General features: G+C 42.9%; 2 protein-coding genes across 3 annotated transcripts in view; one reads left to right on the plus strand and one right to left on the minus strand.

Annotated features, from left to right (window-relative positions):
- The window catches only part of LOC106743879 (furin-like protease 1), a 293,482-nt gene that overhangs the window by 74,908 nt on the left and 200,544 nt on the right, over positions 1-18,030 (minus strand). The gene's annotated exons all lie outside the window — the stretch shown is intronic.
- On the plus strand, positions 7,948-15,377 carry LOC106743880 (dynein intermediate chain 2, axonemal-like). The gene is made up of 8 exons (XM_014618110.1): positions 7,948-8,086; positions 9,482-9,659; positions 10,793-11,221; positions 11,779-12,061; positions 12,407-12,712; positions 13,449-13,846; positions 14,216-14,545; positions 14,979-15,377. The coding sequence occupies exons 2-8, from the start codon at positions 9,502-9,504 to the stop codon at positions 15,298-15,300; spliced, it is 2,226 nt and encodes a 741-aa protein (XP_014473596.1). The 5' UTR covers positions 7,948-8,086; positions 9,482-9,501; the 3' UTR covers positions 15,301-15,377.

The following is an 18,030-nucleotide window of genomic DNA, read 5'->3' on the forward strand; positions in this document are numbered from 1 at the left end:
GCGGGAAGCCTTCTAACTTGAATATTAAACATTTTGCGAGTTTAATTAGTTTGTATTGGGTGGGTTGGCTTAGATGGCACGCGGGATTGCAATAATTTGCTAAACGTATTACATTAGGCAGAGAGAAAGAAAGAGAGAGAGAGAGAGAGAGAGAGAGAGAAGGAAGAAGGAGGGGGGAGGAATTTCGTGATCAAGAAGTACGTCGAATGCAACGAATTAACATTTCATTATGTAACATTAAGAGCGAACAAGGTTGCGTTGAAGGAGCCGAGAGAAGCGTGGATCGAGATGAGACGCGGAAGTACCTCGCCGAGACGAGCGTTCCAAGAAACGTCCGTGGAAGAAATGCTCGCCGGCTGAGAGATCAATTAATCAATGCCGGTATCGGGAAGAGAGACGCGGAGTGAGCCGGTTCGTACGCGCCTATGAAGGACGAGCTCGAAATCTCGAATATGCATTCCCTCGCGAAATTGGCGAATCGCGGGATTCGGTGCCGCCAGACTCCGCCGTGAGACAAGGGAGGAAAGTTCGGAGTGAAGAGTTAAGGATGGAAAGTTGAGCGGAGCCGGAGCAAATGGATGGCGTGCCGCGCTCATGGAAGAGTCATGAGCCGCGCGTTCTCTATACTTTCCCCACTCGTGTATTAGGGGGGGGGGGAAAACTTGCCTCCGTATGGAAAATCCGCGTGGCCCGAGTTGAAAGGGTTCGCACGGAGCAGTTCGACCCGCGAACTCTCCCAAAGTAGCACTCCCGGCGAGAAAACGCTGATCACGATGGTACATTGCAGATATGCCGGGAGAAGCCGATAAGTAACTTGGTGAAATTTCGATTCGCGATCCCTGACAAAAAATATTGTTCCGGTCGTTGAAATTATATTTTATAAGAAAAAAAGGGGGAGAGAGAATAGAGTAGGTTATATTTTGACTCTGGAAATATCCCCTTGGGCATACAGTTTTCCATGTAGAGTTTAGCACGATGGACTGCTTGATACAGTAGAAAGAATAGTATCAATTAAAAAGTAATGGGTACAATTACATAAAATGTTAGTAACAATCGAATGTCACGATAAGAGTAGTGAAGTTACATTGCTTTACTATGAAATAAACATTCAAGCATGATTATATATAAGCAGAAAACTAAGCTGCACAGCCGAGATACAAAAATAACAGTTTTACGAGCCAATAATGCTAAGACTAGAGAGGGGGGAGGGCAAAAAAGCTTTTCAACTCCTTGTATGCCGAGCAACGCATATTTTCAACCGATTCGCCGACGATCTGAATTTTTGCCTCCGGTTGAGAAGAAAATGGCTGCTGACGATAAACTAAGTTTATGGTCTCATTACGCGCACAGGCTTTGAGAGATTAAAAGCAGCAGCGAAAGCAAAGACTTCCGCAACTGGCCCAGTTGCGCGATCGGTTAGCCGGGTCCCGTTTGGGCTCTTTATTTGCTCGGCAAATCCGACTGGAAAACTACAGGTGTAGCGCGGATTAGCAAATCGATAGACACTCGAGGAACGTAGCGAGACTGCATCGAGTCGTTTGCTCGCGTTGAAATTGAAACGCTCGCCGCGCTGCGCTCCCCGGTGCGTTGAGATAATTTTTCTTGAAAATATGTTCGATTTGCGAAATTATCGCGAAACGCCAGCTTTTCGGAGCGACGCTGCGCATGAAAACGTACGGTGTCGCGACGTATAAATTTCTTCTGCAACTTCGCGAGACTTACGATTCAGCTTCTTCTCTGCACGACGATTGTCCTTTGACCTTTCTTCGGGAGACCTTTGATAAGTACAGCCGCCGGAGAAAATAAATACTGCGGCGTAAAATTTTTGAAACGCGTCCGCGTTACATTTTGTAGGCCGCGCGGGCAATCTCGCTGCCGCTTCACTATTTACCGGAAAGTATACAATTTTTAAGCAATCGGCCGTCGGCGAGCGCGCGCTCGCGTTGGCTCGTAGCGCGCGCATCGATGTCAGCGACGCGCTGCATGAGACCGGAAATACGAATGCACCTTCGCGTTCCTGCGCTGACGATTGTTGGTCGAACGTGGTCGGCGATAGCTAACAGACCGATGCCGCTGTCATTAGCTGATGAGGGCGCACCCGTGGTTCATCGGGCTCTCGGAGTCGAGAGATTGGAGATTACAACGGTGCGGGGAGAAAAAGCCGGCCGCGCGGAGAGCGGAACGCCAAGGCGGGGAAAACAACAGACCCTTTCAAATGCTAAGCAACCTCACCGCGCGATAGTCGGACTATGACTTTTAATGAGATGCTACGCAGCCAACATTGGAATCGATCGACCTCAGAGAATTCATTCGCTGCCCTCCGAACGACCGGAGAGAAGAACGGAATCGCGCGTCCCGATCTCTCGATCGTTATATCGTTTCTCATTGTGTCGTTTACAATTTACAGTGAAATTTCATATCTCCCATTAATTTTACATCGCCTCGTGATACACAGTAAGCAATTCAATGTTAAATCCAGCACATTTCACACGTCCCGAACGATCTACTCAGATTTTTGTGTTAATTTGATGCAAGGTGAGTATGTCGAGAAGTAACACAAACATTACGTAAGAAATTAACACGTTAATTAATACGTTGATCGACACTGAAGTATAAAATTATGTTATTTGAACACTCACACATGTTGAGTATCGACGCAACACAAAGTGTTAAGATAACAAAAACACAATATGTTAAATTGACACACAGGTGTGTTAAAAAATGCATACAAACATTCTAACAAGGACCGATTTTAATACAAGGACGAAATGTTTTTTTTACTGTGTAGACATTTCGCAGCACCGACGTGACGAAATTATATGGAACGCTCGTTACTCGTTATAATTCATCGCGATATTCTCGTCGGCCAATGAAAAGATTACTTTGCGCTTTTCGTACGTTGCGTCGTGCGCGACCAAAGATTTTGAATAACTTTCCATCCCAAGTTCGAAATATGTTCTTAAGTAGCTGATCAACGTTCAATTTAGCGAATCGACGGTTTTTTCCCGTGACACTTTCACATTTTGCAAACATATTGTGTAAAAAAGGCAAAAGTCGATTTTTTTCGAATTTTCTAGGAGAAACGTAAAAACTGAATAAAATGGAGAGTTTGTGTTCGTAGAAGATAACTTCTAAGAAATTTTGCGTAAAAGTTTGATCGGATGAAAAGGTCTCGTTAGAATTAAAATAGAAATAAGCTCGAATAGGTGCGGCGCAAGTTCATTCCCGGAACCGGATCGTTTCCTCACGCAGCTCAAACATTGAATTTTCCGATCACACGCGGCCGGCCGGTCTTTCGCGTGAAAAACGTGACAAGCATGATGTGCCGGACACACGACAAGGTTAGAGTACGAAACGGTCGAGTCGTTAAGATAGAATGATTACATCAGCGGTTCCCGACGAACCAATTATTAATAAAAGAAGCAGAAATCTCTCGACCGCGGTCTGCGTCGATCAACTTGCGGCTCGTCCGTCCAATCAGCTTGATCGAAATGGGCGATTCGTACAAATCGAATTAGACAAGTTCCGCAACCTGAGCAAAATGGATGACGCTATAGGAATTCCGATATCTCCGTCCTTAAATCATTCCTGTTTTATTCGAGGACGATGTTTTTTTGCTCGCATATAAATTCAATATAGATAAAAATCGTATAATCTCGTAGCTTTCGCCAAGTCCTCCCCCGGGCACGGTATATAAAATCGCACTCGCTGAAGAGAGGAAAACGATAAATATCGATTGTGTCGCGAGCGAAAGAAGAGGCGATCGTGCGCGAACCTCCCACACGTGGTAACACGTGTGCGGCGCTTTCGGGAACTCCGGCCCGTAAATTCATCGCGTCTCGAACGCTGATTTATCCTCCGCAGGCGAGGTTCGCGCGTGCGAATTGTAACTGTGCGGTTCCGTCCGAAAGTTGAGTGCGGCGTGAGCGCGATATAATGGAGATCAAGCAGGTTTTCCTGAAAACGCGCGCCGAGTTTGGCAAGCAGTGCATCTTCGATGCGTGTGGACCGTACTTGGACGAGGAGATCAGGCCGAATCCTGCCGCTATGGCGGATTACGTTACGCGGACTTACTGCAACGTCGGTGTGCTGCACACCAAACAGTTCGCGTTGCACGAGGTTAGAAGCGTGACGGCGACATACGTGATACGGACCGCATATTATTAATAGAAAATAATTACTATCACTATGTATAATTATTAAATATTTGTAATAATTTATTTACAATCTCTATTGGGCACTGATTTCTGTCGTTTATTAATCCCTTGATTCGCAGAAACGCAATACTGCGTTTTGATATTCCTGCTAGTTCAATATTTCCAAAGTTCGATATTTAAAGGTCTTCGGGGTCGCTCTGTTTAATGATGAATTTCAAAATTTAATATTCTAGATCGTGGATGTAATATAGCCGACCTAAAATTAAAAAGCATATACAAATTTTTTATAACAATTTTGAAATGTTTCGCGAAGTTAAAATAAAATTATAATTTCAGTCGCCATATTGAGTCCAGCATTTAAAATTTTTTAAATTTTGATTTCATATTCGTAAACGGTTATGACTTTAAAACTCCATAGACACGCAATTTGAATGAAATTTCTTAACTTTTGACAATTCATTTTCTGTAAAACTTTAATAATACTAGAAAAATTAATATACACACGTATGTGCATCTTTTTTTATATTCATTTATTTATTTTATTGATTTATTAATTTTATTTATTTATGAATTAAATATAGCGTATTTCAAATTAAATAGGAAGCTGCGCGAATATAAAACAAGGTGAAATCAGCGCACCGAGTTGCGCGCAAAAAAACGATTTGCCTTTCAGAATGGGGGATTTTTCATTCGGTTTGCAAGATTACGTATTTAAAGTCGCGCCGGCAACAACGAGGCTCTAACGTTACAGCGTCGAGTTCGTTGTAAGAGGGCGAACAAACTACGTCTCGCCGCAGCCAGTTCGGAAACTCCGCTAATATATTCAAAAATCGACTGTATTTTACTTTAACGGAGCTAGACTCAACTCGCGGTAAAATTGGCGTCACGCTGACGCGCCTGGCGGCGCAACATCCGTCTTACGAAAAGCTCGCTACCTGACGCTCCGTGAGCGCGCAACTTTCTACGATACTACAACGCCAAAAGACGATGCTTTACATGAATTTCACGCGACTAGCCGGTTTTCCTTCTCGCTCTCTTTCCTCTCTTTCTCCCTACCTTCTACATCATTTTATAACGAGGCAACAGGCCGAAGAGAAAGAGAGGAAGAAAGAGAGCGGGAAGCGAATGCCCGACATCGCTCGAAGAACAACAACAATTTCACATCTCATATTTCATATTTCATAATTTCAACGCAGCATCCGTATGACATGGCAAAACTCGGCCATATGCACAAAATAAATTTTCCCAACAGCACGATACACATCCCTGAGTCATGCAATAATTGTATAATAACGGAAACAGCTGTAAATAGAGAAATCTCTGTAAACCTAGATCGTTCTAAGTATGTTTTCCGTTCGACACGAAGCGAATCGCCGGGCTCGGTTTGTTCGATCGCGGAAATTACACGTTTCCTTTTTGAGTTTCATATTTCCCGTACGTCCGATCATTTTTTTTTTTCTTTCAGGGAACAATACACTCGAATGTCTATCCCTTTCTCTCTCTCTCTCTCTCTCTCTCTCTCTCTCTCTCTCTCTCTTTGCGCGAAAAAAAATTTTTCATTTTCGTTTTTATCAATTTTTATCAATTTTTGTTTCCGCCGTATCTCCAAAACAAATTCGCCGAAGTTCAATAAAAATATAATTGCGATAAAAACGATTGCGCTCGACAAATTCGCGTGACTTCCTTCAATATTACGTTATTTTACGACGTATCAGTCGAAGGCGCGCACAGGCCGGAAATAGAGCTGTCCGGACGGCGGCGTAACGATCGTTCCCTTGGAATACCACGTTAACGTCCCGGCAATCGTTCCCCCGAAATTCTAGGCCCAGACTGCCAGCGGCCAGACGAAGAGCAGCGGAATGTTTCACTTCGAGGGTGGTTGGCCGAGGGAGATCAATCCGAAGGACGAGGAAACCACAGCGAGATTTCGCAGGAGGGCCGAGAAGGACGACGAGTGGGCGCCGAAATTACGTAACTTACTCCAAGTATATCGCCATAGTGTGTCGTCGTGAATTCTACCGCTGCGCCAAATCTAATATGGTGTACGGTGAGATACCTCGGCGGGATGGCTCGATCGGAATGCTGCGAGAATAATCCCGACCCATTATATCCATTTTGCGATACAGCGGCCGCGTGCTTACGAAAAGTCGCGAAGATTACATCGCTTTTTCTTCTCGCAGCAAATGGAACGCAGCGTTCTCCAGAACGGCGCGCTCAACATATACGAGCAGTATTTCGACGATATGGTACCTACGGAACTGGTGAAGCCTCGAAATCTGCGGTAAAAACTTCATTCCGCTTTCATCCGTGCGCTATATCGCGACGTGGCCCGTCGTGAGTGAGTTTCGTAGACGTAGCCTGTCCGAGCCGAAATTTTAATGTTACTCTGACACTCCTAAGAATAATTTGCGCCTACTTAAACGGCCTATAAACTAATAAAAACCTACTTCGATATACTGACGATACTAACATTTTTTTACTTCTGCCTTGAACCTTGAATTATACAAATTTAATTTCAATACTACCTTCAACAATCTTTATTTTGATGCTAAAACAGCAAAGATGGAAGTTTAAGACATCATCAGGGCAAAAATAGAAGTTATATTATTAGAATTGAAATTATGTGAATTTATTTTGCTATCTTAGCTCCTATTGTGTTGTAGAATACAAATTTAACACAGGGCCAAAATTTCGACTCGGGGAACGTCTCGGATGTGGATAAAAAGTAATAACGCGGAAGAGAGCGCAGAATAATGAGAGAGTCCGCGATATTTATATAGCCGAACGCGACTTGGCAAGAGATCGTGGTTGAGCAATGAACGTGGAAAATTCAATCGTCCCACAGTTAAAGGGAAAAGAATCGTTTCTATTATCATACGACATCGATAGTGCGCGCGTGCATAGGATTTCGCGTGATCCCAGATGGACAATTTTAAAATGTATATATTCGCGGAGAGAAAGAACGACTACCGACCGTCCGACCATCAAAAGATTTAAAATTTAAACCCGGTCCGAGCCTGAAGGTATATCCGAACATATGTCGGGATTCCGGCATCGTGGGGGACGTGAATTATGCATCCTGCCGCTAAATTTGCTTTCCTCCGTTTGAACTAACGATTTTCTGCGTGTCAGCACGAGAGCCGCGGGCGAACTATTTAGCGGCTCGCGCGAAACCGCGCCGATCGGCGGCAACGGCTAATATTTTCATTTCCAACGATAAAAACGAATCCCGGCTACGCGAAGCGAAACAATAAACATGATTAAAATTAATGTCAAAGTTGGAAGTTTGGTCTGCAATAGTATCCAAGAAAACAGAGGTGAAAATAATACAGAGCTATTTCTATTGTATATAAACTGGGATTTAACACGATTACAAATTTAGAGCGTGCTATATTTGATATTAACAGGATTCGTCGGAAAGATTATCATTGCAACCTGTGGAGATTATTTCTGATGATATTACAATTTTATACTTTCCCCGCGCGCGTATTCCGCGTCAAAATGATGTTAAAACGAAGTCATTTTGACGTCATATTTACTTTTATATGACTTTATTCTGCTTGGGTTACGAATATCTCAGTTTTTAAATGGTCAATCGTTTTCTAATTGCGCCAATAAATAAGTCATACTTAAATCTATGTGCAAGTTTCATCGAATTAAAAAAAAAACTCACTTCATATTACTACTACTTTAAAAAACACGAACGCGCTTACTATACCTCCGCCCCGTTTTTTATTATGAAAGCTAGATGTAGAGCCGAGAATTTTGTTTCAGCACGTTGAACGTCTACAAGTACCCTCAGAGACCGGCGGGATCGGTAAGTGACATTTCTTGGTCGCCAGACTCCGGTAGTAAAATAGTGGTCTCGTACTTCTCGAGGTCTGGAACCCAGCCAAATTACAGCAACATTGTGTACATCTGGCAGATTGGTGAGTGTAGATAAAGCTAGTACAAAAGCTCTGACTACATTTAGATGTTGCACTTGATCGCTTAGCAATATGGTCGCGCAACGTCTGCAATAAGCTTCGGCCGTGGGCGTGCATTAACGTTTTTAGCTACAACGATTCTCCTCGGTAAATAACCGCCGCGTCTCGAAAAAAATCCTCGCGGTTTTTCCGATGTATGAAGCATTAATTCGGCGGTTATCCCTGGTCGCTTGCAAGACAATGATTTTCGAAAATCGCCGCTGACGCGTCGCTGATTTTATAACGCGCGAATATACCGAAACGATATTCGGTCTTTCAAAACAGTCGCTGTAAAAATACAAATTAAAATACGATGTGGATGATTGAATATCACGATCAAATTATACTGTCAGATTTAACCGGCGTGTAGTAGCTGGATGTTTCTGGTCTCGGCGTTAGATACCGAAAATTAAAACAAGAAAATCCCGCGCGAAGTTTAATTTCAGCAAGTGACATGTGCGAATATAAAATTTGTGGGATGCGTGTAGAGGCCAAATTTCGACTCGCTTCGCGCCGCTGATTCACGGCCATTCTAGGCTCGTATCAATAGTTGTTGCGTGAAACTTGCCTTATGTGGGATTTAAATTCAGAGTTAGAAGTGAGTCTTTCAGTTGAATAGCGTTTACAGATACACTGTCAAACATATCGTATGATTCAACTGAAAAACTCAAATCTAACACTAGATTAAAATCTTATTTATTATTTGTTATTTGATATGAGACAAGTTTCAAGTGACAATTTATTAATATAAGCCTTAGAGTCTCATAACGAACGAAACGCTAACTGGACGATGCGCCGGCCAACAAACTGGACACCGAAGCTAACGATACATTCCATATTTAGCGTGTCAAAAATGGAATATAAACGCACCGAGCTCTTACACTGAGAAAGAAGCAGTTGGATCTACAAAATCGGCAGTCACCCTCGTTCAAAGAAATGTTACGTCCACTGAACAAATTACGCGCTGGCGTAACGATACGCTGCGTTGATATAATTGCTAACCAAATCACAATCGTTAAATCAACTGATAACATATTACAGGAATTTCATAATCTGTTCAATGGATTAAACGTTGCGCTTGGGAAAATTTTGTTCGTTCAAACAAAATTTCGTTAATTCAACTATTATTTTTTTTTCAATATATATATACGCGCCTGCATTTCGACGGCGCGCCTCTGATGGCTCGAAATAGGATTTCGCGGATGTAATTTTCTAAATATACGAAAATAATACACACACGCACACACACATGACGCTTCTATTCGCTTTCACGCTCATGTTGTCACGACCATTGCGGGACTATCGTGGCCGTTCGGGGAAAAACGAAAACCTTCCCCCGCAAAAAATAACACGCGGCAGACAACCCTAACGAGCCCTGGATGACACTGAAGGCCACGTCCGCCACGTTGGTCAGCGAATTTAATCCTCGGGATCCGTCTGTGCTCGCCAGCGGCCTGATGTCAGGCCAAGTTTGCAGCTGGGACGTCAGGACTGGCAGCACTCCGGTTCAGACGTCTCATCGTCAATTCAGTCATAGGTAATCTCGACACGAACATGCCTCCCGACCAAGGCGGCGGAACTTTAGATTTCATAATTCAGTAGCGGCGCGCGTTGTATCCCTGTTCCCGGTCGGCCGAAAACGCTTCGCTTGCGGCGTGACAATGAATGAGTAAAGCACCGTCCCCGTCGCGTTTCCGCTCTCGATTGAGTCTCATTTCGTTCCGCGCGCGCGAGACTTTCCCGTCGATTCGCGCGCGACCTTTCTCTCCTCTAACGTCGACGTCACTCGCCGGGGCGAGCTAATCGGCCGTCCTACTTCGTCCTATCTGCAAAAATTGCGACGATAGTGGAGATCACGCGGAGAATGCTCGCTTCGTACTAGAGATGTGCGAATCGTTCGAACTCGCATCGAAACGCACTATTGGTTCGATTCGAGTTCATCTTCGAATCGGTCTTTCGTTTGTTTCAATTTATATCGGATAATGAAGAACAAATGAATCATTGAAATTAAAAATTAGTAATCCAAAGTTTTTGTTTTATCGACGACAAAATTATGAGTGCAAGAGTGTTCTTTTGCTAAATAATGTGGTATGGTTCTGATCATAAAATACAGATACTTTATATGGCAAGCCATATTTGAATATGTCATTAATATATGGATTGTACAAAGCAATAAAAATTAACTCCATAATTTTTCAGACATACCGTGTACATATGTACAAGCTTATAAAATATAATTATATACATATGCATCTATCGGCTCATAAGCTCTAGATTCCTGTCTGATATCTATTATAGATTTTCTGGCACTTAGCGCAGCATTTTTCGTACAATTAATGAGAGATTTTCTCAAAACTATGCACCGATTAATATTTTCGTCTATTTCCAAAAATATCTTTTTTAATATCATTATCGTATTCAAATTAGCACGTAATATAAATGTCGTGAAATTTCGATTCGAATTCAATCGCGAATTAAAGAGATTCAATTCGACCGTGCAGATGCGTGATTCGCGCATTTCCATTTTGTACTCCGAATATGCATAGGGTAACCCGTAGAAAAAAAGAAATATCAACCTAGATTCATTCGAACGATCGGATAGAATTTATACGACGCGCGCCACTCGCGAGATGCCGCGTATGTTACGGCTACAGATTGGTATTCTCAAAGAGACACCACGACGACGGTGAACTGGATCACCACGAAGAACAATACGGAGTTCTTCTCCGGCTCTGTAGACGGCCGAGCCATGTGGTGGGACACGAGAAAACTGCGAGAGCCGACTGAGATCCTCGTGTTCGATCTGCAGACACCGAACGAGCCGCAGATGGACCGTGCGATCGGCGTCTCGTCGGCCAACTTTGAATCCAGCGTGAGCGCCAAGTTCATGTTCGGTCTGGAAAACGGCATCGTGATCAGCGGCTCGAGAAAGGCGCGGGCACCGGCCGAAAAACTGGCCTGGACCTTCAACGCGCATCACGGTCCGGTTCTGTCCGTCGATCGCAACCGTTTCAACCCAAAGATCTTCCTGACCAGCGGCAACGGCACCGCCCGCATTTGGGCGGAGGACACTAAAGACGGCAATCTCGTGTCGACGAGGTACTTTGTTTTCGTTTGAAAATAACCGAGGGAGGGAGAGAGAAAGAGAGCTAGATAATTACAGAGTCCGAATTTCATAAACGCGATACACGCAAATCAGTATTTCCAGCGAACAAACCAATACCGCGCAACTGTTTAGACGAAGCATGCTGCCTCGGAAATTACTGCATTCAGCTAAAATCGAGTACGTTAATGACGTTTCATTATTTACCTTCGTGACTTGTTTAAACCGGCTTCGAAATACAAGCCGCGCGCACGCCGTGATACAAATGGACGCCGATAATCGGTAAATTTAGAAGATGGATTATCAATTAACGCTCGGCACTGAAATAGCCATAAACATACATCAATTAATTTTCCATATTCCATATTCCCCCAAAAGGCAATATTGATTCTCATGCGGTACAGTTAACAGTATGGATAAGTAAAATCAACAAATATATTACAATTGCGTTAATCAACACAATAATATGGCGAGCGATAATTAATGAGTCCGGTGTGTTTAGTCAATGAATGAACTGGAGATTGAGATGATTCAAGCGGTGATTGATTCGCAGATATATAAAGGAGGGTCCGGTTCGCAGCTGCTGGAACAGAGCGAGACACTCGATCTTTTACGTCACCACGCATACCGGCGTATTGACCGTGTGGGACGTTCTGGCGGGCCTGAACGACCCGATCCTCTCGGTGCAGATATGCAAGGAAAAACTAACTGCGATCGCGGCGCACGAGAAAGGCGAACTTCTGGCCGTTGGCAATTCCGCCGGCAACGTTTTCCTGCTCGAGTCAACGGAAGCGCTGTACTCGTTCGATAAAAATGACAAGAACGACTTCTCCTCGGTAAGCGCTTCTTCCCTCCCGCGATGAATTTACGACGCAAAATTAATTTGCGAGAAATTTACAAGCGGCGCACGACGACCCGGCGTTGGAAAATTTGATATATCAGGGAATAACGTACCCCGATGACGACAATATTCTTTGCTTCGCAAAAATACAGTAGAATTAATTGTGTTTTATAGTTAATTCGAAGTGCGTCGCGTTATGATGAAATTCTCGACAAAGTGTAATGATTATATCATATATTATATCATTTAAATTCCGCGAAGAGAGCTCTTTTATTTTATTTAAAGCGAGACACAAAATAAGCACGGTGTTCTGTTGCGCTTTTTCGATACTGACATCCAGTACCTGGAGAGGTGTTCTCGTTTCGTAAAGGCGATAGACACGCGATTGAAGGAAATAAAATTGATGAGGATGTACGCCACGGAGAATGAATCAAAGACGACGTGGGAAATTTCGAGAGGCAAAAAGAAGGACAGATCGATAACAAAGGATTACGATCGCGGTAAACTAAAGATACACGATATGCAGGATAAGTTGAAGAATCATCGTAAGAAGAACAGAATCGTGAAGAAGAACAAAAGAAGGCTCAAAAACGAGTTCGACGATCTTCGGGTGGTCGAGGAGAAATTTTTTGAGATTGTGGAGAAGGTAATATCAAGAGTTTTTCCGAGAATCCTGGTCATGTCCTTCGAATAAAAATTCTCTCTTCATGAACGAAAGTTGCATTTATTATTAATAATAATTGAATTGAGAATTGATGAATATAGGGCTCATACAAGAATACTTTTTACTGATCTCAGCACAAACTATAGTTTTAAAGTTTCGGAAGAAATCATCTTTTTTCCTAATTTTCCGCTGATTTATTTTAGTTTCTTATTTTTTTTTACGGAAGAAAGTAAATGCAGATTTTAACCGAATACACAGTGAAATTTTTTAAACGAATTTTTATACCCTTCGGACAAAAACTGAATAAATCTGTGGGAAAATGGGAAAAACAGTTTTTTCCAAAACTTTAAAAATAATACAAACATATCGCGCAAAAATGTGTATCTCGTTCAAACGAGCGTTTGATTTTATTATCCTCTCTTATTGCACATTTTATTCTTGCTGTTTCGTAAAATTTCTAATGTATCTCTCACGGTTGGCTAGCCGCTACACATTAGCGAACTTTCATAATATTTCATCATTCTTTCGCCTACAACCTTTACTTTTCGCCATGATTTTTCGCGCGATATCACTAAATGCTAATTATTCTCGATAAAACTCTTTCCCTCGGAAACATACAATTTAATAATTTCGCATAGAATTGGAATTTTTTAAATACATTTTACATCCGCCCCCTTTCACATTTTCAATTGAACATTGTGTTTCGCACGGTTAATAGGAGAAATTGAAATACGATGAGGACGAGCGTATTTCAACAACTTTGAAGACCGTTCTATCCGTAAGGAAAATCGGCCGGAAGGTCGACAAGGATTTCATCACGACGATGGATGGAGCGGAAGATGTCACGAGGGAGACGCCCGCCAAGAAAATCGCCACCCCGAAGAAGATCAAGATCTCGACTCCTACGACGGAAGTAGAGGAGCGTGTTGAACAAGAGGAGCCAATGGTAGAGGAACCCTTGCCTCCGTCGGCGGAAACGATCGTGGAATCTCCAACGGAGGAAATTAGCAAGAGGAAACGCAGGAAGCGACTGCCCGTCGCTTTCAGGTTGCCGAGGCCGTGCAAAGTTAGTGTCTGCAAACCTGACATTTGCTGCCGCGGAAAATTAAGCATCAGGTACGGCGCGCATGGATTAGTGTTATATAATGAATAAATCTCTTTAGAAGAGTCGTCTCGTCCGCAGAAACATTAATTAACAAAAATCTTCCGAGGAAAATTATACATTCCGCCGGCAGACACTCGCCGTAAAATGCCAAAAATACAGTGATTCTTTTCAAACCTTCTTTGATGCATCTAAAATTGACGCATCGGACGCTTGAGAGATTCGATATCGTTAAGATCGGCAAAGCTTCAGTAACTTTCGAGATTCCCTGACGTCGCCAGAATTCGGACGACGCTCAACTTAAAGCACGATCCGGCTACCGACTCTTCTCCGGGATTTTAAAATTCGCGAGAAAACCTTATTAAATCGCTGACCGTGGTTAGATTCGCAGATCGTGCGGTCAGAGACCGCCCGAAATGGATTCGTGACGGGGCAAAGAGGTCGGAGGAGGATGATGTTGGAGCGAGGACGTCGGTCGAAAGCAAGGGCAAGACGAGACAGAGGAGACGGGAATCTTGGACGAAGCTCGTGCGAGATTATAAACGCGCAGTATCGTCCAGGGAAACAATTCGTTCTTTCTGGGAAATGACGGAGCCGCCCAAGGAACTACGAGAGGCCGCGAGGGAAGCTAAAAGGGAGATCCGGAAAGCCGAACGAAGCGACGAAGCAAGAACGAGAGCGAGGAAGCTCGCCAAGAGAGCTCTGAAAACGACGTTAGTTCGCATATAGTGTTCACACAAATTTTTGCCGGAATCTGTAAATCTTATTTGCGCAAGTTTCCTTTTTCGTTGAGCTGCGGTACAAAGTTTTTTTACATCTACTTATGTTCCCCTAAATGTGACTCCTTTACTTCAAATTATTCCAAATTTTATTCCAAATTAATCGACAATTACGAATGTCGGGTTCACCGTGATTGTATCAATAAAGGACGGCAATAAAGCCCGTATCGATCATTCGTTCTGCGTGTTCTTGAACTATGAGGAAACTCTTCACTGGGTTCGGAGAATTTTTTATCTCACGGTACCGCGCGATTTTCCCATCACATCTCATTTTGTGAATTCGTAATTTCGAGACTCCGAATTCCGTCTGCATTTCGTCCGGTTTTCGCGACCATCGATAATAATTTAGCCACGATATTCCATACAGCGTTACGGCTGAGGAAGAATCTCGAGAGGCTCCGAGGGACTTGCAAAAGGACGAGGAGGGGTACCCTGCCAAGGAGGTCACGCCGACGAGCACAACGGCGAGGATCTTTGCGGCGCGGAAAGGAAAGAAGGTCGTCATGATGGATCCCTGCACTCCTTGGAAACCGCCCTCGCTCCTGAAGGATTTGCAGAGTGTCCTCGGAGGGCCTTTGCCGGAATCGATCGAGGAAAAGACGAATCCGGGGTTGGCTCGCATAAAGGAGTTCGAAGCTGCTCGCGGTAGAGTTTATCCGCGGATTTCCGACTTCCACTCCATCGATTGACGTCGCGTTATTCAAGCATTTCAATGTTTTTCTTACATCAGTGCCATCGCGCTACCCTTGAAAAGTTACGTTTCTCCTTCCCTCCCCCCCCCCTTTTTTTATATATAAGACGCTGATTTCGCGCGGTGATAACGATAGTGAAAATACGAGTTCTTTAATATCTTTATTATATAATTTCTGTTTAACTCGTTTAATTATATATAATGACTGTTGTAGATTAATTAGGAATCGTACACAGTAAAAACATTTTGTTCTTGTGTTAAAATCTGTTCCTTTTTAATTAGCGTAGTTGAATTCTCAACATATAACCGTGTGTTAAGGCAACATAATATGATTGTGTTATTTGAAGATTTCCAATTGATATTTAACACATACTTTTATGTTGAAATAACATAATTTATATGTAAGTATATGTTTAACATAAAGATTTTTGTAATTTTAGAGTTATTTTTCCTCGATAAAAACAGTTGTCATTTACTAAATCAACATGTTTTATGTGTTAAATATTACATACATAGAAATGGCAAGCGACATCTAACGAAATTACTGCGTCAGATTTTGCTGCATATGTGAAGTGTAAGGTAAGGTTATGAAGTGAAATTACCACGAGTAAGGAAAAACCGGCATTATTTTATAAAATAATGAGAATTATGCTTCTTACAGACAACGGTTACGTGTCTTAATTTAGCATTAGAGCTGCTACGTGGAACGCAAAATATTAGTATCACATACACGTAGCATATCCGAGAAAAATGTAAAAATAACATGTCCTTCTTTCTGTTACATTTAGTACTGTAAATATTATTTCTACATGAAAATTTGTTTACAAATAGTGCCAAATAAGTGTTACATTTCTGTGTTAATTTTTAATATACTATTTGCGTTATTTCCTAACATATTCACCTTGCATTAAATCATAACACACAAATTTGGATGGACTGTTTAGAACACGTGAAATGTGTTAATTTTAACACATGATTTTTTTATTGTGTAAATGTACGAATATAACGTATCTGTTATATTTCGAATTACTACGTTCGACATTAAATGTACGATGACGATACGGATCTACAATGTGAAACACAAAGGTACGCGAGGATATACGAGGAACTTTCCGTTATGCTAGTTTCGGCAATAAATATTTGTACGCGCATATCGTATCTCCCCCTCTACCTTTTTCGTCGTATCCGTTTGCGGTTCGCGCTGGAACTTCGGTACTCTCTATCTTCTCGAGTAAATCACATCGTCGATAGCAATTCCCCGATTTTCCACGATTCACGTGAAAAACCGGGTCGTGCAAACTGATCTAATCCCATTCGCCCGAGGCTATACACGGCGATTCGTATTATCGCGAGTAGGGGTAGAAACGACGGGATATCCTCCCGGGTCTTCAGACGATCCTGGATGATAAATTCGCGCAGGAAGGGCTAACATTCAAGGCCCGATTCCGGTTGGGGAACCGGACAGTGGAGCAAGACGACATTTCCTGTAAGGACACGACGTCCAGCTCGACTTCCGACTTCCTACCGCCAGGATCTCTTCCTTGCGCGCGCGCACACATATATACATATCACTCACATGAACGTGCACACGGCTATGTTGAGCGGATTAGGGCCGTGCCTTCGGTGAAAAGTTGAGTGCTATCATTTCGCGCGAATCGCGCCCCCTTCGCGCCGACAATGTTTCCTCACGAAACTTTCGGACTGCCTTAACGCAAGTTGAAATGGAACTTTTCTTTCGCGCGCAATTTCGATTCCGTCAAGGAGAAGCGAAACGGGCGATTCTGGATAGGATATGCGAGCGGGCGCTGCGTGCTTTCCTGTTAATCTCGACGGATGGAAACAAACGGAACGTCGTGGAAATCGCGCTTCGTTTCGATCGTGGCGCGTATTTTTTCATAACCTCGCGAGTAAAAGCTTAAATATAGCTTGGAATAAAAAATGCTAATTAATTTGTTTATTGGTCGGGGTGAAAAGGGTTATAATGTCAAGCGATTTATTTTTTGGGATTAAGGATTCGTTTAGTGCGGAAAGAAAAAGTAGAATCACCGCGTGCGGTGAAGGCTATCCTGCTGGAAAAATCAGGTGGGAATTCATACAGTAAATCCATATGGAACCTGAAGATTGCCTCTAGGAATTTGCGTCAAAAATCTAGGTCCTAGGTAACAATCCATGTGAATTCCTATATAGATTTTCACACACCGTGTGCATTCCTACATGGATTTCTACATGGAATTTTCTCGCGTAGTAGCATTGATAAGTTGACATAAGTTGGCATCGCCATCTTCAAACGCGAATTCCTGCTAAACCGCTCGTACATTGAAATCGGGGATGTGATATTGAATTAGCTAATTAACACTCAATTCCAATATAGTTCCCGTTTGGATTTTTCGTGTCGAGATGTTAGCTTAACAGAGGTATGAATAGGGCTGTTGGCTCGCTGCTTACAGATTGCCGTTGAAGAAACGGCTGACGCGCGCGAAAAAGTTGGGAAAAGAGTTTTATCAGTTCACCCGGACAGGAGTAATACCGAGCGAGTGGGCGGATTCCCTGGCGTTCGCAGAAAAATAATTGTTTCTGCTTGGCAAGTTTTTACGTATTTCTCCGCCACTGATGGCGGATCGAGCTGACCGTCGCTGCAACTTGAGTGTTAATTCGGGATATTTTTTAGCGTACTATGATAACTATATCGCGATATCATCGCGATATTATTTAACGTGACCCCGCGGAA

The sequence above is a fragment of the Dinoponera quadriceps genome, unplaced genomic scaffold (assembly GCF_001313825.1).
Source record: "Dinoponera quadriceps isolate SergipeBrazil2010 unplaced genomic scaffold, ASM131382v1 scaffold1070, whole genome shotgun sequence".
NCBI classification, from domain to species: domain Eukaryota; kingdom Metazoa; phylum Arthropoda; class Insecta; order Hymenoptera; family Formicidae; genus Dinoponera; species Dinoponera quadriceps.

Excerpts from the sequence above, each read along its gene's own strand:
- LOC106743880 (XM_014618110.1), top strand. The coding sequence starts at position 9,502 with ATGACACTGAAGGCCACGTCCGCCACGTTGGTCAGCGAATTTAATCCT. Across the intron at positions 12,062-12,406 it reads ACAAGAACGACTTCTCCTCG|TACCTGGAGAGGTGTTCTCG; the intron begins GTAAGCGCTTCT and ends ACTGACATCCAG. Across the intron at positions 13,847-14,215 it reads CGCGGAAAATTAAGCATCAG|ATTCGCAGATCGTGCGGTCA; the intron begins GTACGGCGCGCA and ends GACCGTGGTTAG.